This window comes from Aedes aegypti, chromosome 3, assembly GCF_002204515.2.
Source record: "Aedes aegypti strain LVP_AGWG chromosome 3, AaegL5.0 Primary Assembly, whole genome shotgun sequence".
Lineage (NCBI taxonomy): Eukaryota > Metazoa > Arthropoda > Insecta > Diptera > Culicidae > Aedes > Aedes aegypti.
Genome location: NC_035109.1, coordinates 244,942,667 through 244,966,866, shown reverse-complemented (window position 1 = coordinate 244,966,866; position 24,200 = coordinate 244,942,667). Strand labels below are relative to the sequence as shown.

At 36.9% G+C, this 24,200-nt stretch overlaps 1 protein-coding gene across 6 annotated transcripts in view; it reads right to left on the bottom strand.

Annotated features, from left to right (window-relative positions):
- Positions 1-24,200, bottom strand: part of LOC5566597 (E3 ubiquitin-protein ligase siah-1) — a 70,626-nt gene that overhangs the window by 19,824 nt on the left and 26,602 nt on the right. For 2 of the 6 annotated variants that reach the window (XM_021850317.1, XM_021850320.1), the window contains exons 2-4: positions 21,166-21,589; positions 5,581-5,768; positions 4,662-5,514 (exon numbers count right to left, since the gene is read on the bottom strand). In XM_021850317.1, coding sequence (XP_021706009.1) covers positions 4,662-5,514; positions 5,581-5,768; positions 21,166-21,291 — 1,167 coding nt within the window. In that variant the 5' untranslated portion in view covers positions 21,292-21,589. The remainder of the gene's footprint in view (positions 1-4,661; positions 5,515-5,580; positions 5,769-21,165; positions 21,590-24,200) is intronic. The other 4 variants (XM_021850322.1, XM_021850321.1, XM_021850318.1 and 1 more) reach the window with 3 other exon arrangements.

The window sequence follows — 24,200 nt, the reverse complement described above, 5'->3', positions numbered from 1 at the left end:
CCCATAATTTGTCCATCTTTACCACGCGTAATGAGTTAATTAATTTTTTAGAATTAATTCGACATAGACCTAAAAATGACTAAATTGAAACACCGTCAATTTTCTAATCACGTGGGCAAGTGAAAAGTTTCTCATTAGAGATTGAATTTGTGTTTTCTCTTTAGGCAGCTATAAGTATACAAGATTTGCAATTATCATAGAACAACAGAACTTGCTGATAATTCAAGAAACCTATACCCAAAGCGTTAAAAGCTATTATTATGGCCAAATCATGGAAAGTTCGATTTCTCTAAAAAAAAGGTTGCCAAATATTACGATATTAATATATTTACTTCGGACAGAGATAAAAAGGAAGACGTTGATTGAAATGTTCCAATATAAGAGAACGCACAGAAATCTCGTGCTATGTTCATGTAGAGCTAGTTCAAAACATAAAAAATGGGGTACAGGTCTATCCACAAAAACAAGTTTCTACATACTTCATTGATGAATTCCGTTTGATATCTCCCGAAGAGTTATCCGACGTCATATCTGATTTCATTAAAACAAATAACGAGCGGCGAAATTCTACAGAGCAGAAATGCAATTACTGTCCCATGATGTAAGAACTAACATTGGAAATGTTGCAGTTATAATGTTGTCGAATCATTTCAACAAACATAACTAGACAGAAGAAAATTCAAGTAACAAGAACAAAGTTTTCATTGTTTACATGTTACTTATGTTATTGTTCATTGGGACGCCTTAACCCTCTAATACCCAAATTTTTGTTTTGGATCTAAATATAATTTTTCGTTATCTTAAATCATTCTAAACACGGTTTAGGCAATGATTTATTTTTCTTCGCAAATTTATGAATTTTGGTTTTTGATTTTTATTATTTTTATTTTTGAACATCCCTATCCTTTTCAATTTTTTCTTAAAGCCTCTTCTGGTTACTGATTTTTGACAATAATAAAAAATAGTGTTTATACTATACTTTTGAAAATATGATTTTTTCAATTTTTTTCTGGAACATTTTTTATTTTCCGTGTAACTAACGGAAAAACATATTTGAAATCATTTCAATACCATCAGGCTCTTCTTCTGTGATAGGTTGATCGTAGAAAAATATAAAAGGTACGATTTTTTATAATACACGTTAAATGAATCCCAGGCATTTGAAGGTTATATAAGAATACAATTTTTCAAACAATTTTCAATAATACAAAAAAGTTTCAAAAAACATAACTTTTCTTATATGCATGTTATGAGTCAAGGTTTAAGCCAAAAATAAAATCATTTTAATTTCCGAGCTACGAAAAAATACACAAAATTGCAAAGTGTACCTCGTCTAAAGGCTTGTTCCACTTGTGGGCTTAAAGAAAAAAAATTTTTGGAAAATACTTAGATGAATTTCTGATAATTTTTTCGGGAGAATCTTGGGGAAACAAAAATATTCCTGAACAAATTTCTCGGGAAACTTTGAGTATTTTCTCGAAAGAATTTTTGAAAGAACAGTTGAACGAACTCCGCTGGGAACTTCATAGGAATGTTAGAGTTCTGTAAACAAAAAAATATTTTCGGGAGAGTTTTGAAGGAATGCGGGATGTCCTTGATTTTAAAGAAATCTAAAAAATAATTATCTGTGAAAAATGCGGATAGATCTGCGGAGAACTTCTTTGAGAAATCATTAATAACATTTTCCCAATTGAATTCTTTTCAATTGCTCATGAAATTCTTGAGGAATCCTTAGAGTAACACCTGGAAACATCATTAATTATATTTTTGCCGGAAGTATGGAAAATTTTTGCTGCGCTTCTGCCAACAATCCTGTAGAGAAACTTTAGAAAGATGTTCAAAAGCAACGTTATATGAAAAGATGAAGAGGTTTTGTGCCTATTTGAGAGATTTCGGAAGAAAATCACTCAAAGGGATTTTTCCCTCTTCCAAAATTTTTGTTAAAATAAAAATGAATAAATAAATAAATCTGTTAAAACTATGAAACTCGTGAAAATTTTGATTAAGGCACCGCGGGGCAAGTGGGTAAATGGGGTAAGTGAAAACAATTGATATATTTTACTGAATATGTGAATTAACGTTTTAAACTCATGCGTGAACCTTTGAGTCCATTGAGAACATTACGATAGGTAAGAGATTTCTGAGATTTTTCAGCCATTATAGCATAATAGAGCGAAAAATTGTTAACCTGTCAACTGTTACTCCGTAACAAATTGGCGGCGTACAATCTTATTTGAATATTTTCAATGGAAAAAAGTTGCGGAAAATAATTTCCTGTACCACTTTTCAGCTGTCCTCTGTGACAGTTTCAAACTGCAATAAAAAAAGTTTTAGAATTTATTCGACGTAGACCTAAAAATAACTAAATTTAAACACCGTCAATTTTCTTATTAGGTGGGGCAAGTGAAAAGTTTACCATTTGTGTTTTCTCTTTAAGTAGCCATAACTAAACATGATTCGCAATTATCATAGAAAAACATAACGTGCTGATAATTCAAGAAACACTATACTCAAGCGTTAAAAGCTATTAGAAATCATGGAACTTCTCTGAAAGATGTTGCCAAACATTGCAATATTAATATGTCTACTTCGGGTAGCCAATTAAAAGGAAGACGTTGACTGAAAAGTTGCAATATTAGAGAACACACGGAAATCTCGTGGAATGTCTATGTAAAGCTAGTTCAAAACATAAAAATGGGGTATGGGTCTATCCACATAAAAAATATTCTAAATACGTTATTGAAGAATTCCGTTTGATATCTCCCGAAGAGTTATCCGACGACATATCCGACTTTCTCGAAAACAAATAACGAGCGGTGGAAATTCTACAGAGCAGAAATGCAATTGCTGTCCTATAATGTAAGAACTAACATTGGAAATGTTGCAGTTATACCCGAGCAGAAGAAAATAACTACTGAATTCCAAATTGAGGTATTCCATACCAGACAATTTCCAATACTTACAACCTGAATAAGGTATGAATGAGCCCTGCATAAGAGGTAAAATACCTCAAATAATACCTTATGCATATTCTACAAATACCAAGCTGATAACTAGATCAGGTATTGTAATACCTAAATAATACTTGATGGATTTTCATATAAAAGTGAAATTTTTCAATACCTCCAGCAGTCCTCAATAGCTATCGAATACCAAAATGAAGTATTTTTAATTGTTTTTCAAATACCGTTATAATACCAAAATGAGGTATTGACAACTGAATAATACCTAATTATGGTATGATACCAAAATATGGTATGCATAAGTTATTGGGGAGTTATTTGTTCCTCCTCGGGTAATGTTGTCGAATCATTTCAACTAACATAGCTGAACAGAAAAAAATTCAAGTGAAAAGAAAAACATTTTCTTTGTTTACATGTTACTTATGTTATTGTTCATTGGGAAGCCTTAACAATTGTTAAAGCTAATAGAAATCGTGAATATAACTGTTTGTTTTTGAATTTATTGTTCAAAACGGTAATCTTTTCACTTGCCCCACTTTTGGGGCAAGTGAAAAGTAAGGAGACATTTTTCAAAAACTTTTCCTGTATTTTTTTCTTCAATTTTTCATAAAAATCAATTTCACCATGCTGCTTATATTTGGTGGGAGTCAAGCTAAAAAATATACACGACCTCATTTGTTTCAAATTAAAGTCTCTAGAATTTGAAGAATCTCAACTATGCGAATTTCATTACCCACTTGCCCCACGGTACCTTATTGCGACCGACATTTCTTCTCTAAAATACGTATTTACTAGGCCCTCTCCAGAAAAAAATCCTAGCTACGCCAATGGGTCCGGAATTTCAGAAGTGCCCATCTAGCGAATGGGTCGTGGGTTCGATCTCCACCGAAGCACGTGGTTTCTGTTCGCAGTTTAAATTTAAATTTGTACATTTGACACATGTTCGTCGTGTACATGTAAACGTCGAAATCTTATATCTTGTAATACATATATTCATTCTATAGTAGACAATTACATTTTCCAATGTCTGTACAAGATGAGACTATAGCTATTCGATTCAACGTGATTTTTACATGAAAATACATGATATGGTAAGTATATGACAACGTTTAAACGTTCATGGATCTGTCATCGTAATCATCGTTATCAAAAGCAGTTTTCCTGTTAAAAACTAAAATTAATTTGACGAAAATGTGTTCACTGTATTTCGGTTGAAGAATAGAATACAGTGAACACATTTTCATGTAAACTTTCATGATTTTGACAATTCTCACCTCACGCCACTCGTAGAATAAACCCAAGCTTCTCAAAGTTGTGTTTTTGGGCTCCGTTTGTGTCCACTGTGCAGTGCTTGAACAAAGCTAATATTTCGTTGAGCGATTCTATATGAGCACCATATGCCCGAATTGGTTGAATATAGGCACCTCGCGCTTATTGTTTACCTGGCTCTTAATCAGACCAACAAAACACTGAACATATTATATGTGCGGATTTTCGGACACAGAAACACCTTTACCTAATTATCGTCGAATTCATGTATTGAGAAAAGCAATTCAAGTACATATGTATGAAAAGGATGCAAAAAAAAAAAAAACACACATTTATATGGCATACAGCAAAAGACATTCACGAATGCATAAGCACGTAACGCAACGAAACACTTTACTTCCTGCGATAAAGTTTTCTGAGTCTACTCACCGCATCAAGACGGTTAATCGATGGCGACATAAACGGACATGGCTCCTGGTGCACGATAGGCGAATCCACACCACTGACTCCCATCCGGTTAATCGATGAAAATTCAGGCGTTTTCAGCACCGGTGACGTGCTGACGGGGGTCTTTGAGGCAGAAAGCGGTCGCGACAATGCAGGGGCCATCCTGCGCAGAGGAGGGTCGTCATCTGATGGCATCGGAGATTTTTTAACGCCTCCATCGCTACCGACAGCAGCGCCACCAACGGGTCGAGTTCGATTTACATTTTGCTGCTGTTTACCCTTTTTGGGAAATACGAACGGAGTTGGCTTAGGTTTTGGTGGTTTGCCACCAGATCTGTCGCTTTCGGAAGCCCTTCGCTCCCGTGATGCCCCACTTTCAGGTTCCTTTTCTAACTTTCTTATGATGAATCGTATTGGGATATGATCCTTCTGCAGATAGTGCTTAACAGATTTGAACGATAGTGCAATGCAGCTTTCACTTTCCATCTTTTCGTTCAGATCCTCGCAATCAGCAATGCACGTTTGTACATATTTGACCTGGCGTACACTTCGGCCGGTGTGATCGCGAATCTGAAATTCGTAAAAGTACTGTTGCGCTTCCTCACGGCGTCCAAAGTATACGATCATAAAATAGACCGTTTGCTTTTCCACGTTCGATGAGAAATAAAACAGAAACTGCTTAGAGAACGCATCCACTAGTCTGATGCTGGCCCTGGGAACAGTCGTTGAAAAAGGGATCTCGGTCACTTGATAGTAGCCGAAAGGTTTACCCAGATCGGCGTGCAATTTCAACATGTGATCCTCGATTTCATTCTGCCGTCCTTTCCAGCTGCACCTGAAATAAAGCGAAAAAAAAAACTATCTGTACATCTTTTTATCGTGTAAGTGAAATATGTCTTACGATATAACTTTCAGCTTGGCGCCAATACAGTGGACGGGACGGAACTTGCACTCTTCCAAGTGTTGACGCATATCCTCAGAACCGAAAGTCCATGTACAGCCGGACGATTTGTACGGGCATGGAGTCTTGCTGTGCTTGGCAAGACGCTCGATCGGGTTTTCCTTTTTCTGCTCGAAGTATTCGGAACACTGCCGGAAAGGTAGGGGAAGGATATGATAAATAAATGATTACTATTTTTGGTCAACTTTTTCATATAGCATAGGTGTTAATATTCATTAGGAGTAGTGTTTGGTAGTGGGAGAATTCTGAAGAAATGGATGAATTTGAATTCTTTGAGGAACCCATACTGCTCATAAATGCATAACTGACCCATATGAAAAAAGTAAGTATTGAGAAAGGGGTGGATATTATCTAAATTATTGATGAATTATTGTTGATTTAATTTATAAAATACTTGTAGCCTAAAACAGTTTTATTTTTGAAAATGTGTTGAAACAAAATGTTTTATATCTATACCCTGCCCTTCGGTTTAGAAAGGGGTATGGGCGCTTCCTGCCAACTCGGTCGGGGCAGATTTCTTGTTTGAGCAAGTTACAACATGGACGTTCCAGTGCCAGAATGAAGTGTTGTGCTTGTGGGAGCACTTGAAGATAGGATGGAAGGTCATTACTTCGCGCGTGCGCGTTTTACTTCTGCTTCTACAATAAGTTATATACAATAATCGACCCTTAGCTTAACTATCTAAATTACCAGTTGCAAATACAATGATCGTTCTACTAACATGTTGTCGTGTTAATTTTATCATGATGATCTTTTATCTACATCCGTCGAACCAATTCTGAATGGCCGCTGTGAGAATATCACCAAGAACTTCTCACATGCAATAAAGCTGAATTGTCCTGCATTGAAACATTAGGGTTTTCGCTCTTTCGGATTCATTTTTTGTTGTTTATCAACAGTTTTGTTGAGATGTCCTGAATGCCGCACATGGCGTATAGTGATCATTGCCATGGAGTTTCTCGGAAGCTGCATGGGTATTGTTATCGTGGGAATCCAAAGAGCGAATTTAGTATGATTTCATCACAGACAAACAGACGTCACACTCTCATCGCTGTCCATCGACCAACTTTTTAACGATCGATTCAAATATTGGGTACGTGGTCAATCGACCACCCGCAGCGCTCGCGTCGTTTTTGTTCGTGTTTGACGTTTACACACTACCGCCACCTGTTGGTCCATCGGCCAACTACAGTGTTTTTAGCATTGGGCGTACATGATTTCGCGACTATGATTTTGATCGAGATTTGTTCTAAGTGTTACGTCTGTTTCTCTGTGATTTCATGGTAGGCCAATGTAGCAATATGTTCAGACGCGAATGACCTGCTATGGTTAAAGCGTCTATAATTTAAAAAAAAATGTAGCAATATAGCATGTAACAATCACTAACATTTCTTCTCTCCTTAGCCTTGTTTTCATATCTAACCCGCCATTACAACGAGGAAAAATTCATCGGAGAGGAAAGACATGGCAGCGTATTGGCCGAGAAAAGCTTTCTGTGAATATTCTTTTTACTGATTGAAAGTTGAATTAGATGAACTAAATTTTTAACTAATACCAAACATGTTCCACAGAGCTATTTACAAAACACCACACTAAATCCATCCTTTCCCATATCCTTAGGCAAAACAATTCACTATCGCTATATGTATGACTGATTCATGTTCTTTCGACCTTGCATCATTCATACGTGTAGGGGAAGTCTATACGGTATGAATTTTCAAAATTGTGCAGGAGACTTGACCCCTGACCCCCTTGTACATCAATGAAATAACATAAAAAAAAGAACAAAATGTGTTATACCGTAAAATGGGGCGAATAGAAACACTCTCCAACATGTTTGGATGTGTACAACTTAAACCGTGTAGATAAAAACCATTTTTATTAGTCTCAAATATGGGTCCAGTCTTCCTTAGCTGAGACCCCAATTGCCGTTAAAAAACAAAAATTATTTTGTACAAAAAATTTGTAAAAAATGTCGCAATGGGGCGAATAGAAACACTGTTCAGTAAATATCAATATTTTTTTCATTTAAATGGAAAAATAAACACTTGTTCAAGTTCATCTTAAAGAAATATCATAACGAATTCACCTAGTGAAGAAAAAAATTGAAATTATTAAAAACAATTTCAATTTTTGATCATGTTGCAAATTGTCAAAAATGGCGGATGTTTCAAGCTATCAAAAATGGTTGAGATTCCAATATTTTCTACTTATTTTGTTTAAGCAAAATGTAGCAAAATTTATAATTTGAAAATAGTCTGTCGATACTCTGTTACTATTGAACTAATGAAAAAAAAAATATAACAGTAGGTTTTTTTTAAAGTTTATCTTTACATAATAGACGTATTTCTACCTGTAGGTCACTTTTTTTCTATTCGCCCCACTTTTTCTATTCACCCCGTTTTACGGTATCTATACACTCGATTCTGTTTTTGCACGGGGGATGTGTACCGCGCAAAAACAAATTCAGTTCAAAATTTCAAAAACCGTGCAAAAAAGTAACATCATTTCAATTCGTGCAAAAATAGAATCGGGTGTATTTATATTTGATGAAATATCTAAGAGATAGCCCAGCTTCTAGAATTTATAGGAAGTTCAGAGAAGGTTTTGAAATTATATGAACTAAATATCTTTTTTTGTATCTAAATTAAGACTATTTTTCCACGGAAGGACAAAGTTTATTCGCCAATTCAACTACTAAGAATGCCTTTAGAATTATGCGTTATGACTAGTTCCTGACAAAATCTTGATTTAGTGAAACTCATCTTGTATCCAAGTACAGATCTTTCAACAAAAACGATAAACATTCTATTGTTCTTCTATGAAGCTGGCTAACATAAATCCATAAAGCTTCTCCCAAGCAACTTATCAAAGATTTGACAGAGAATCTTGTCAAAAATTTAACAAAAATCTGCCCAAGAATACCTGAAAGACGTCGCTATTTTATTTTCCATAAAAAACTTGCCATGAATTCATGATTAATCTCACCAGAAATGTGATGGAAATGATTGGAAAAATTTACTGTAAATCTGCGAAATTCATAAAAAATCTAATCGAGGAAGAACTTTGCCGTAGATCTATGACTAATCAAATTAGTAATTTTGACATGGCTTCACCATGAATCAGTATCATCAGGAACTCTTGATATCCTCTTAAACGGAATTCTTAATGAATGTGTCCAGCATTTCAGTAGATCTCCCAAGAAATCTGCCAAATATTTTTTGCTTAGCTTTTCGCCAACCTCTACAAATCAACTAAGAATTTCAAGAAAATCAGACAAAGGTCTATTCTAGAATCCACCTGAATCTTTATTAACAATCTGCTTATAACCTGTTAAGTTATCACTCTAAGAAATTTCAACAAATTGTCAATTATCGCCTCGATTCCCGTTAGGGTTCCTGCAAAGATCTCATTGAAACTTGAAACTTTATCGTGAATCTAAGTGGTAATGATTTTGGACCCCTTCCGCATGGACAAGCTTGAACATTTCGTCAAAACTTTCCCTTAATGGTATCTGTCAAATAATACAAACTAATTTTTACATGATTGGAAATACAAACATGACTGACCATGCTTTCCGGAACCAGTTTTACGGAAATGGTCATATTTCTGATGATTTCCAACCAATCTTAATGCGTCCAGTGGCATTCAACTTCCTATTAGTTCTAGTTTCTAGGAAAATTGTAAACATCTATCTAACTTTACACCGCACAAAAAACCAGCGACGGAAAAAAATGACATTCGGACATGACCTCAGAAAATCCGGAACATCTCCGGTGTCCAGTGGCTAATATGCATGGCCAAGGAAGTTCCCAAAACTGGACCAAATTTGACGTCGACTGCTTCCAGATGCATCGAATTTCATCCATTTTTCATAAAGTTATAAGCATTTGGGCAAAATTTTGCCTATCCCCTGTATTTTGCCTTAGATTTTATGGTACACACCAAGTTTTGACTATTTCAGTAAGGAGGGAATTTTACTTACTCAATCTTCAAATCTTATTGATATAGTGCATACCATCTACCAGAGCTGCGGCAATACACACGAGCTGGGAACAGCTTTTATAGTGATGGGTGATATGCAGAGGCGCGTAATCGGGTGGTTGCCGATCAATGAGAATATGTACAAGAGAGGCTCAAATGCCGGTTCTTTAACTTCAACATAATATAAACATAAACATAATTCAGCATAATATAAATAAACATATATAAACGTGCACAGCGCTCACTCCGTTCAATATTGCGCTAGAAGGTGTTATGCGGTGAGCCGGGCTTAACAGCCGGGGTGCGATTTTTACGAGATCCGGTCAATTTGTTTGCTTCGCGGATGATATGGACATTGTCGGCCGAACATTTGAAAAGGTGGCAGACCTGTACACCCGCCTGAAACGCGAGGCAGCGAAAGTTGGACTGGTGGTGAATGCGCCCAAGACCAAGTACATGCTAGCTGGTGGAGACGAGCGCGCAGGGCTCGCCTAGGTAGCAGTGTTACGATAGACGGGATACGTTCGAGGTGGTCGACGAGTTCGTCTACCTTGGATCCTTGCTGCCGTGAAATACGGAAGCACATCATCAGTGGAAGTCGGGCCTACAATGGCCTCCACAAGAAGCTGCGGTCAAAAAAGATTCACACCCGCACCAAAAGTACCATGTACAGAATGTTCATAAGGCCGGTAGTCCTCTACGGGCATGAAACGTGGACGGTGCTTGAGAAGGACTTGCAAGCACTTGGAGTCTTCGAACGTCGGGTGCTTAGGATGATCTTTGGCGGTGTGTGGCGGCGAAGAATGAACCACGAGCTCGCCCAACTCTACGGCGAACCCAGTATCCAGAAGGTGACCAAAGCTGGAAGGATACGTTGGGCTGGGCATGTTGCAAGAATACCGGACAGCAACTCTGCAAAGATGGTGTTCGCTTCGGATCCGGTTGGTACAAAAAGGCGTGGAGCGCAGCGAGTTAGGTGGGCGGATCAAGTGCGCATCGATTTGGCGAGCGTGGGGCAGAACCGAGGATGGAGAGATGCGGCCACGAACCGAGTATTGTGGCGTGAAATTGTTGATTCAGTATTATCTATTTAGATGTTAGCTAAATAAATGAAATGAGCCTTTACTCTGGAAGCACTGATGATGATGAAGACGTTTTTTACGCGCAGCTCGAACGCGAATACGACTGCTGCTCAAGCCACAACGTCAAGATCATGATAGGAGATCTAAACGCCCAGGTTGGCCAGGAGGAGGAATTCAGACCGACTATTGGAAAGTTCAGCGCCCATCGGCTAACGAACGAAAACGGCTTACGACTAATTGATTTCGCCGCCTCCAAGAATATGGCCATTCGAAGCACCTACTTGCAGCATAACCTTCCATACCGATATACCTGGAGATTACCACAGCAGACAGAATCGCAAATCGACCACATTCTGATTGATGGACGGCACTTCTCCGACATTATCGACGTCAGGACCTATTGTGGCGCTAACATCAACTCTGACCACTATATGGTGATGGTTAAGCTGCGCCCCTAACTCCGTCGTTAACAACAGGGATAAGGATGGGAGCCTTTTGACGGACGAGCGTGAGGTGATCGAAAGGTGGAAGCAACACTTCGACGAACATCTGAATGGCGCTGAGAGCACGGGCAATAAAGGACGGGACATCAGAGGAAATGCCTTCGTCAGTATTGCGGACGATGGAAACCAGCCAGCCCCCACTTTGAGGGAGATTAAAGATGCCATGTATTGCTGTGTGCGTTTGAAATGCAAATATTAAATGCGAGAACACCAAACGCGGTAAGATTTTTTACAAAGAAGGCGATGTCAGAGTTTGATTTTCTTTGCTTGGTTGGCGGTGATATCGATCATGGTTGCTAAGAGTTCTTTGATAACTTTGTATTACCGCATTCGAAGCGCAATTAGAGAAGATGTGTACGTCAAACGCAAATAGCAATACCAGCTCAAGAACAATAAAGCTGCTGGTAAGGATGGTATCGGAGCTGAACTCATAAAGATAGGCCCTGAGAGGCTGGTGTTTGCACCGCCTTATTGGTAAAATTTGGGAAACAGAACAGCTACCGGAGGCAGTGGCGTAGCTAGGGTTTTTGGGGCCTGGTGCGGAGTTCCATTAAGGGGCCCTCGAAATTAAGATGAACGCCGTCTCAATGCAATGTGAATGTGAAATCGACTGTTGAAATAAACGATGACCCAATAGCTTTCATACAATTATTTCTAAAGTGATGGAACTATAATGGGGGGACGTTTAAAATAATTTGGCATAACAGTCGTTTGGCATAATATTCATTTGGCATGATGGACGTTTGGCATAATCGTTGAAAATTGAGTTGCTATGTTTTTGGCATTACCACTGCTAACATTCTCATATGTGATTTTCCCTTCTTTTGGTCATAGGCTGTTCTTTCTCATTACGTTGTTAAACTAGTGGTTTGCATTGTGACTACTAACATTTTCATTGAAAATTTTGCCTTATTTTCTATGTTAGCATTATAACTACTAACATTTTCATCGACGATTTTCCCTTCTTTTGATCACCAGATCTTCTTTTAAGTAGAACTATTAAAATTTATAATTTCTTATCTTTTATGCCAAACGTCCATTATGCCAAATGAGCATTATGCGAAATGACCATTATGCCAAACGACTTTATGCCAAATGGCTGTATCCCAAATGACTTTATGCCAAACTGGGTAGCCCCGTTGATAATGTTGTTGTAGTCGATCAATGACAAAAATTTCAGTTAATGAGCCTATAGTTCTTCTGTTCAAATACGTGTTTCATAATACATTAGTTTACTTAAACTTACAGTGGACTTACAGTGAATTGCCATGGAAGTGGAAACATTAGCTGGCGAAGTAGCTCTGGAAAGCAATGATTCATATACAGCTTTTATTGGGAATTATTCTCGGGAAATGTTGACATTGCCCAAATTTTATGTCTGCCTAAAATTAATAAACTAGCCCAAGTTTGCTTGAACTAGTTACAACTCCAAAAATTTCTTCAGAAGCTCATTTTGCGATTTTGACATTTTTTAGGATTGAGATACATTAAGAAATTCAACGTAGAATTTTTCTTACGATAACCATAGAAGTCAGAGATTCCAGCTTGAATTACTTCAAAAAACCTTTCAGATTTTTTAAAGAAAATCATAAGTACTCCAGAAATGTTTCCAATGATTTTACCATCGTTTTCTTTGAACTCCCACCAAGATTACCGTTTACAGCATCTTTAAGATTTCATATAGTATGTTCTCAGAGGATTTTCTAGAATTTCCTAATTATCAAATTATAGTTAAGATTGCAACCAGTGAATTCCTTCAGGAATTACTCCAGAGATTGTTCCTAAGATTCCTTCGGGAATTGTTTTAGAAGTTCTTAGAGAAATTTCTCAAAGATGTCTTCAAATAATTTCCATAGGAATGCCTCCAGAAAACAAACATTTTTTAAAGAAATTATTATTGAAATTTTTCAAAATTCTGGTGTATATTTCAGAAGAAAATCCCAAAGAAACATCTGATGAAACTTGATTATGTTAACAAACAAACAAATTTGAAATTAATCCATGGCGAACTCTCACAAAAATTCTGACAGAACTCTTGGGCTCTTGAGGAAGTCTTGAAAGATTTCGTAAATGAATTGCTTAAATGATAATCATAATCTTTAGAAGAAGCCATGAAGAATTTACAAGAAAAATACATAAAAAATTGATCGGAAAAACTACAGGAGTGATTTCGCATAAAATGTTGAAGAAGTCTTTAGAGAGGAGCTTCATAAGGAATCCCAAGTCATTTTGAAGAGGAATTCATGGAAGAGTATTCAATATTTTTCCCCGAATAATCTGGAGTAGTTTTTGGAGAAATTTTTAGGGTTAATGTAGATGAACCCTTAAAGGAAAAAAAAATCAGGAATGGCAAACTGGAGAAACTGCCGTAAAAAGTCTCGTAGATCTTCTTTGAAAAATCCTCAAATGATTTTTTTTTTCAGAACTGTAGAAAGATCTTTTTTTTAATGTTTTGAAGGAAGCTTCGGAAGATCTCCTATAGTCAGTGCCGGATTTGGGCTTCGGGTCAGATTTCATAAAGGGCGCCCTTTTACAAAATTCAGCACGTTTGAGGACTCCACAAACCAACGTGTTAAATTTGAGTCTTGGTCGGTCCAAAAATATGAGGGGCCCATATGCAAAGTGGTGTAAGTGACATTTTCTGCTGTGAGAAATATAAATTGAAAAAATCAACTGTTTTCAAGCTTTCCAATAGTATTTTTAGGTGGTTTTTCCGTCCGATGGGAAAAATAAAACAATTCGTAGAAGATTGGCTCGTTTCTGGCTTCTATACAATTTGTATGGAGTTGCTGATAAAATTGCTAAAAATCTTCAAAGCCGGTTTTCTCCAAAGCTCCTTTTGATTCTATTTACTACAAGTTTCCAATTTCAGATCAATCGATTCATTAGAAGATGTTCTACAGTACTTTTTTCTTGCCTGTACTGTATATTATATGGATTATATTCAAAGCTAAGCCTATACTGAATTCAAAGAATATTCCATCTACTATGGCATACGAAAAAGAGAAGTATTTAAAAATACTAACTACCACATCACAAAAGAATTTCTTTATACTTCAAATTTCTAATAGAATTGAAAATATGTTCAAATTTATAGCTCTGATAAGAACCCAATAAATTCTTTGAGTTGAGCAGTGCTTTACAGGTTCAGCCGTATTTTTTTAGATCCTGCAAAAACGTTAAGGGCATTTTTAATTTCAATATTTTTCTAAGAGAAGAGAAGAATTTTGAAGATTTTGGCTTAACATTCATGTTTTCTTGTAATATATTGAAGGATAATCATTGAACAAACCATACTGTGAGATTCAGATAAGAGGTAAAAAAATACTTAAATATTGAAAAATTGTTGTTCAAATGTCTAAAGAGAACATATTGTAAGGTATTTCAAAATGTTTTTTGTTTTAAATTTTGGTTCCTCGGGGGGCCCCCTTAATCGAGGGGCCCGGGGCATTTGTCCCCTTGGCACCCCCCCAAATCCGGGCCTGCCTATAGTTACAACTGGAGAAATTAAAATAGTTAAGAAAAGCGTTTTAGTGCTTATGTATTTTCTAAAGTAAATTACGAAGAAATTTCTCTAACCATCCCTTGAAACAATGCTGGAAGGTTTTTGGGATTCTGAAGGATATCGTAGAAGATTCTACCCCATTGCCCCGAATGCCATTAACCCGAATGTCATTACCCCAAATTACAAATCCCAGTACGACCCGTAACCCCGAATGACATTACCTCGAATATGAATTTTGTACTTTATATTAAAATAACATTTTTTATTTATTTTCACTATAGAATATATATATATATATGGGTGTCATCATGACATGGTAATTGTAAATTCTGGGAAATAGCATTCGGGGTGATGGAATTCGAGGTAAAAGTACAATCGGGATAATGGCATTCGGGGTGATGTCATTCGGGGAAATGGAATTCGGAGTAATGGGGTAGAATCATCCAGAAGTATACCAGAAAAGATCCTTGTATAATTAACTAACAGAATTTCTAAATTTTTCCCTCGAGGAATCTGAAAATGAATACCTAAAGAACTTCTGAAAAAACGCGTTATAGTGTCTGAAAGTCTCTCTGGAACCTCGTGTAGCCAGAATAAATAAAAAGTGACTTTAGAGACCATTTTAGTATAGCATAGCATTAACGACTGTACAAATCGTGGGTGGCTGTACAACGCTCAGCTCTATTGGTTTTGAGAAATCTACATGTAGTGTCGCAAAAAAACGTCTGGGATGAACGTCTTTTTCTACATAATAGAAATAAAGAAAACAAGCACACCTGGCCACGTCCTTACAAACGCTGGGAGAAGGGAAGGAATGTTAGTTCAACGTCTACTCAAGAAGATACAGGGAACCCAAACTATCTTCATAGACGTCACAGGATAGGGAGATTGTGTTAGTAGAGTAGCGTGTATAGGGGGATGAGCTCAGTTCGACAATTTTTTAGAGCATTATAAATAAGATATGGTAATAAGTCCATAAATATCAATTTTCCTGATATATCCGAACCACAGAGAAACAGACGTAACACTTAGAACAAATCTCGATCAAAATCATAGTCGCGAAATCATGTACGCCCAATGCTAAAAACACTGTAGTTGGCCGATGGACCAACAGGTGGCGGTAGTGTGTAAACGTCAAACACGAACAAAAACGACGCGAGCGCTGCGGGTGGTCGATTGACCACGTACCCAATATTTGAATCGATCGTTAAAAAGTTGGTCGATGGACAGCGATGAGAGTGTGACGTCTGTTTGTCTGTGTCCGAACCATTACTGAAAGAAAAGTTTTGATTAGTTAGATATAAAAGAACATATAATTTCACTGCACTACGCCAACGATGCACCATCACTATTCCACAGCACTATGCGAAATACACAATTGACACGATTAATCCTGACCGCTTCATCCGCCCCCGCAGGAGCGAGCGTCGCAGACGAAGGATCACACACTACTCAAGTGACTTTGTTTCAAAAAAGACTTTCAATATGTTCCGTTAAGGTGAAGCGGCGTGTAACTCATTTGATTTCTCTCGAAGAGTTATCCGACGTCATACCCGATTTTCTTAAAAACAAATAACGAGCGATGGAAATTCTACAGAGCAGAAATGCAATTGCTGTCCCATGATGTAAGAACTAACATTGAAAATGTTGCAGTTATAATGTTGCCGAATCATTTCAACAAACATAACTAGACAGAAGAAAATTCAAGTAACAAGAATAAAATTTTCTTTGTTTAGATGTTAGGGGCAATGGGGGCAATATGAACATACGGGGCAATATGAGCCACCCCGGTTTTTACCTCAAAAACAGTGTTTTGATGTCTAGTGTCATTATGATCTGCTAAAGGATGCCTCAAATAGCCACCACAATGAAAACCGTAAGAATATTCGTTTAAACACTTGAGATATTTACAAAAATGTACAAATTAGTCCTTCGTCATGAAAAGCTTATAATTTTGGCAGTTTTGAATTAAGCCTATACGACAATTATATTTATAATTCTAGTAAATTTTACCAATCCATTGAAACTTCTGATCATAATGAACAGCTCGTGAGCGAAATTAGATTTGTTCGTAAGCAAAATTATTGAAAAACAATATATTATTTTCAAGATGAAGGGGCGGGGCAAAATGAGCCACCTAGATTTAAGCAAAACAAACGATGATTTGAACATAAAAATGCATTGCCTAAATATACCAGATTATTTTTTTACTGCATAGTCATCTTTATGCACCATTACAAGTGGAACACTTTGCTAGAAAATACGTTGAACCAAATATCGCAATTTAGTACTAGTATAACATGGTCAATTTACTATGTATTATGTATCTTTAAAAATAAGATGCTAGAATCAATCATTTCAAGCAAAGCTAATACAATTTCCTTTCGAATAATGTACTCTTCACCACTAACTCTTCTCTATACTGTTTTAAATAAAAAATCATTCGATTGAATGAGGTGGCTCATATTGCCCCGTAGGGTGGCTCATAATGCCCCATATGGTTGGTGACCACGTAACATGGCTTTCCAAAAAGTTCCTGAAATGATTTGCAAGTTGATGTTAACATTAATTATCGACGTAACATGGAAGATAACATTTTATAGTACAAGTCACTTGCATTTAAACCATAATTTCTGCTGTTTTTCTATGCATTCCATGACGTTTTCCTTAGGCGGCCCATATTGCCCCGATCACCCCTACTTATGTTATTGTTCATTGGGACGGCTTAACAGATGTTAAAGGAAATAAAAATCGTGAATGTAACTGTTAGTTTTTTAATTTATTGTTCAAAACGAGTAAGGAGACGTTTTTAAAAAACTTTTACTGTACTTTTTTCTTCAATTTAACATATAAATCAATGTCAGTATACTGCTTATATTTGGTGGGAGTCTAGCAAAAAATATACACGACCTCATTTGTTTAAATTTAAGGTCTCTAGAATTTGAAGAATCCCAACTATGCGAATTAAATTTTTAAACGTAAATAAAATAATGAATAATAAATAAATTTTTGGAAAGGTTCCGGAAGAATAGCTTGAAGTATTTCAAGACGAATTTTGAAAGGAATTCATCGAGATATCCTCACAAAAATCTCTGATGTTGAAATGTAAACTTAATGAATTAACTATACAATATATTATTTTGTTATAGCTATATCGATAATGCGACTCAAATGTGAAGGGCGTCTGTAGAAGTTTTTTGCAAATCATTGAATTAATAGGTGGATAGGCGTCGCAAGAAAATTTATTAGATGGTGAGAGATTGAAATTTTATTAGATGTAGTGAAATTTGAGCAAACCATCGGGGAACCATTTTGTAAACCCATATTTCAGATGGGTAAACTTTTATTGAGCTAGTGATGTTACTTGGGCATGTTGTCCCGTCTTACCCCTACCCTACTGTAAAATATTAAAAATATTGTAGAAAAATGTGCTGAATGTTTGCGGTTTTCAATAAAATTGATTCGGAAATTCCGGCTTCATGTGGTTTCGGCCTTCTGTAATTCGGCTTTATGTGACTCGGCCTTTTGTAGTAGATCCGTTTTGCATTATGTTAATTGTAAGAATGTTCAATGCAAGAAGTGAAATTGAAATCTAGTTGAATTCATAGCTCTATGTCATTATATAGTTTCATTACCGTTATACGGGGTGACTTGCAACACTTTTCAACTTCAATCAACCAAAACCATGATCTAAACGTCATCTAAAAATCTAAAGTCCTTGTAGAGCTTTGAATGGCCGGCCCCGCCTACAAAATGAGATGATAGAAAATTGAATCGAATTTTTTTGTCATATCAAAAGTCATCCAAAAGGTGAAATTTTTAAAATGTCCTTGCGCGGGGTGACTTAAAACACTCAATGCTAATTTTGTTTTTTTTTATTATTTATCTATTTAAAGCATTCGAACCAGTACAAGAGCACTTAGAATACCTTTTTGTAAGAAAATAACTGAGCTATTTTTGTATGGGAAAAAGAGTCGTTAAATCATCAAGGTCTAATATCTTAACTGTACAATATTTTTAACGAGTGTTGTAGTTGATTGATGAATTATTACTCTTTTGATTATAAAGTAGACCTAACACAAAAGTAGTTTTTAACTTTTATGAAACTCTAAATTGCTTAGAAATAAAGTGTTGTAAGTCTTCCAGATAAAAAATGATATTTCTTGAAAAGTTGTTGCTACAATTTCGTAAAATTAAATTCATCATATTATCACTTATTAGTTATAGAAACAACATATAGAGTATTACTTTTGTATATTAAATCTATCTCATGTTTTCAGCTCACGATTATGAACCTCCATCAAGTATCAGTTTTCAAGACATTTAAAAAAAATATGTTTATTGTATAGACATATTTATAATAACAGCTTTAATCGTGGCCCCTACTTGAATTGTGAATCACACGTATTGAAGCACCGATTTAAAACAAATTTTCTTTTACAATTTATGTTTTATAGTGAAATTTAGTTGTAAATTACAATGTGTTGCAAGTCACCCCGCCGTTGCAAGTCACCCCGTTTGACGGTATTTTTTTTATGTAAAAGTTCAATGTACGGTGAGCATTCCCATGAATTACGTCATGATATAAACGAGGATTGAAATTTAGACAAACGTAACAATTCATAATTTTTTTTCGAAGGTTCCATAAGAACCATGACATATTCAGAAAGAAAGTTACAAATGGAAAATTTTTGCAACGTTATTGATGGGCCTATCCCTATGGCTGATTTCATTCAGTGGATGTGAGTTACTTGAGGTTTATTAATAAATTTTATAACGTCAAAAATGACAATTTAGAACAACCACTCACCAACCCATATTAAAAAGGAAAAGTAGGCCATTATGTTATTCATTCTTTGGATAAAAAGTAGACTGATATGCAACGGAATTGCAAAAAGATCATTTTTGCAATTTCTCAGCGTAATAGGCTGTTTTTCATCACGCCAAGATGTCTTGAAACGACCTACTTTCCTGCACTGAGTTATGCAGTGCGGTAATAGTCGTGAAATCAGTTGCGTAATGAATATTACGCAACGCCTTTTTATTAGGCAACTAATTTGAGTTACGTAATGAATCATTACATAACTATTTTCAGAAATTGCAATATAATGGTGAATGCATTCTGATAGGGTTTCTGAAACCCTCAACCCTTCTACGAAATTGCAAAAAATGTTGTACGGAACTCGTTACAGAACTCGATTTTTACAGCATTTGTTATAGGTAATTATCCAACACGGCGAGGCTCGTTGGATAAATGTACAACTTGTGCTGTAAAAATCATCATTCTGCAACTTGTTGCGTAAACTACTATTACATTACTTTTCGTTAGGGGTTAACTAGTAGTTTACACAACAAGTTGCAGAATGATGATTTTAATTGCCGAGTACTATTGACTATTATCGACGGGGCTTGCCGAGTTGGATACTTACGACAAATGCTGTAAAAATTAAGTTCTGCAACGAGTTGCGTACAACATTTTGTACAATTTCGTAGGTTTTTTTTTTCTTTCTTTATTATTGAGACTTTCAGCCCTAGGCTGGTTCATCTCATAATTTCGTAGGTATCTGAAATCATGTCAGGATGCATTGAACAGTATTTTATATTTTCTGAAAATTTTTGTAATGAAAAAGCGATGCGTAATAGTCATTACGCAACTAACTCCAGTTGCGTAATGACTATTACTACACTTCACAATTCAGTGCAAGGAAGTAGGCCGTTTAATGACAGATTGGGTAATGAAAAACAGCATATGGACCGATGCACGAGTTCACTAATTTGACGTTTGAGCGGTGCCGGATTCACTGGTTGCCATGGTCACATAAATAACACGGCACCGCTAAAACGTCAAATAGTGAACCCGTGCATAGGTCCATGGACCGATGCACGAGTTCACTAATTTGACGTTTGAGCGGTGCTGAATTCACCGAATTCACTCGTTGCCATGGTCACGTAAATAACACGGCACCGCTAAAACGTCAGATAGTGAACTCGTGCATCGGTCCATTAAGATGAGAAATTGCTAAAAAATATATCACGTAACACAAAATTTGCCATTGAGACCCTCTCCTTTCCCCTCGTAACGGCTTTTGTATGCAAAATATACTATGTTTGTATGGACCGTAACATTATGGAAGACCCTCTGCCTCCCCCTGCTGCGCTACGTAAGATTTCAACGATTCCTTATGGTGAAGATGAATCTAAGCGAAACCTCAAATTTTCAAGAGCACAAATCTGGGGAACCAAACATCTGTTCAAGTTGAAACCCTAATCGATTGGTCACCTCCAGCTAGTGACCAATCGATTAAGTTTTTAGCGTAAATGGATTTTTGGTTCTCCAGATTTGTACTCCAGAAAATTTGAGGTTTGGCTTCGATTCACCTTCACCTTATGCTGTTTTGTTCTCAGATAACCACTATTGGTACACTTGCCCTATATCCAAATTCAAACTCACCTTGCAGAGTCGCACGTTGAGCTTATCAACGCACTCGATGCAACCGACATGCTGCGCTGTACACTCGTACACCTCGGAATCGGGAAACTTGTGGCACAGAACACATTTCAACTTGTCGATATCCATCCTCACTTGGGGGGCCCGTGGCCTTGCCGTTTATTGCGAAAGGATCAAACAGGGTAATTACACTGCACACTGACCACTAGATGAACGAATTGAACGAAGAACTCAACTTTAATGAATGAAAATGTCCAGTAACTATGAGGGACGGCAATCCATTCACGTTTTCCGTTTATTTTTGTTTCTCAGCCATGCACTGTTTATCCTTGTTTTGATTCGTCGGCAGAATCTTCGCCGAGATTGAAATGGATTTCGGTCTCAGAAGCACACTGCACTATGGTCCAGAAAGCAGTTCTACGCGGAACTACAAAGTTGTTTGTACAGTGAGAGGCAAAATAAAGTGCCCACCTTACCAGTTTTCGAATTTCTCTCATTGATTTGGTTCAAATTAAAGTTAACACACCTAAATCTTTTGTGATATTTTATTTTTGATGTTCTTTTAAAGTTGCACTTACGAAATTTTGATAAAAAAAAGAATTTTACTTAAAGAAAAAGAAAATCAATTTGTATTGAAAAAAAAGTAGTGACAAAAATAAGTGCCCACTTCCTTCTTGGCCCCAGAAAAGATGATTTAAGAAAAATAAAAAGCAATTTAATAGTTAATGTGTCCTCCTTTGGCCTTAAGGACTTGCTGGAGGCTCTTCGGCATGCTTTTCACCAGGTTTTGTAGGTGTTGTGGATCTAGTTCTTCCCAGGCGCGCTCCAAGGCTTCAAAATAATTATTTTTGTTGGTAACACCAGTTTTTTCAACCCTGGCATCGAGAATCGCCCACAAATTCTCGATGGGGTTGAGGTCTGGGCTTTGTGGAGGCCATTCCAGCGGTTTAATCCGACAAGACCGGAAAAAAGACTTGGTCTTCTTTCCAGTATGCTTCGGGTCGTTGTTCTAGAGAAATATGAATTTCTCTTCAAGGCCCGTCTGGATCAGCGAAACCTCCAGATTTTCCAGCAAGATGTTAATGTAGGAATCTGCCATCATTATTCCGTCGATTTTCACGAGGTTTTCTACTCCACTCCATGAAAAACACCCCCAGACCATCACATTTCCTCCTCCATGCTTCACCGTTCCTTGGATGTGGTGCTCTGCATCACACACGAGCCCGCCGCTCTCGGTTAGACAGCTCGAGCTTCAGGAGCGCCACATCCAAGGAACGGTGACGCATGGAAGTGTGATGTGATGAAATGTGATGGTCTGGGGGTGTTTTTCATGGAGTGGAGTAGGAAGCGTCGTGAAAATCGACGGAATAATGACGGCAGATTCCTACATTAACATCTTGCTGGAAAATCTGGAGGTTTCGCTGATCCAGACGGGCCTTGAAGAGAAATTCATATTTCTCTAGAACAACGACCCGAAGCATACTGGAAAGAAGACCAAGTCTTTCTTCCGGTCTTGTCGGATTAAACCGCTGGAATGGCCTCCACAAAGCCCAGACCTCAACCCCATCGAGAATTTGTGGGCGATTCTCGATGCTAGGGTTGAAAAAACTGGTGTTACCAACAAAAATAATTATTTTGAAGCCTTGGAGCGCGCCTGGGAAGAACTAGATCCACAACACCTACAAAACCTGGTGAAAAGCATGCCGAAGAGCCTCCAGCAAGTCCTTAAGGCCAAAGGAGGACACATTAACTATTAAATTGCTTTTTATTTTTCTTAAATCATCTTTTCTGGGGCCAAGAAGGAAGTGGGCACTTATTTTTGTCACTACTTTTTTTTCAATACAAATTGATTTTCTTTTTCTTTAAGTAAAATTCTTTTTTTAATCAAAATTTCGTAAGTGCAACTTTAAAAGAACATCAAAAATAAAATATCACAAAAGATTTAGGTGTGTTAACTTTAATTTGAACCAAATCAATGAGAGAAATTCGAAAACTGGTAAGGTGGGCACTTTATTTTGCCTCTCACTGTATTAGTTAGGTCCTTTGTTTGGTGTTATTGAAAATTAGGGTGGACTACATTTCCATAGAAATTGTGTAATTAACTTTCTTATTTGTAGAAACTATATTACACATGCTTCAGCAAAGTTGTAGACCATTCAATTTTAAGCAACTTTGCCAATGAAAGTTTTTTTTGTGTATCTCTTATATTGACCGATTTAGATTTTTTTCTTACGGTGACATAGGGTGGTCCAAACAAAACTGATTTCTGGCTCTAGCGTTTTCAATTCAAATATCTCATCAAAGTATTCTATGAAACACTTTTAGAGCTTTGAAAAATGCGTAATTTGGTGAGTAGAGAAACTCGCTATCTCTTTTCGTTTGGGAGTTAGGCGGCATCCATTTATTACGTAACGCTAAAATCGGAAATTTTCGACCCCCTGCCCCCTCCGTTACGCTTTTTGTATGGAAATTTTTAAAATTTTGTATGAGTCGTAACGCTCGAGCCTACATCCTCCCCCCCCTTCAAGCGTTCAGAGTTGCACAGTATCAGTCATATCAGCTGATGGCTGATGGACTAAAACTATCAATATCAGTTTCGAACTATAAATATCACTTTGATCTGACAACCAACTGCGGTGATGCGACATCGCCCTCTAGATCACAATCACTGCAGAATGAGTGATCACGTGGTAATCAACCACACTATCAATGTTTTTCAGTGACCAACACACAGTTTCAATCCGTCTGCAGCACTATCAAGATTATCGTACTGATAAAGTGCCATTTTATTTGCTTAATTTAAGACTAAACTTGACCCATCAGTGATATCCATAATCTATCGCCATCAATGCATTGGTGATGGAGTAGACAGCATGATGTTGATGTGATATGGAATGATCCGGATTGTATCGTAGTCGGCCTGTACAAATCAGCAAATTTCAAGCGTTGATGGTGACAGCAAGCAACTCTGCGAGCGTTACGTAATTTGTGGAGGCCACCTTATTGTTGTTTTTCTCACAAAAACATGCCTACTTTGA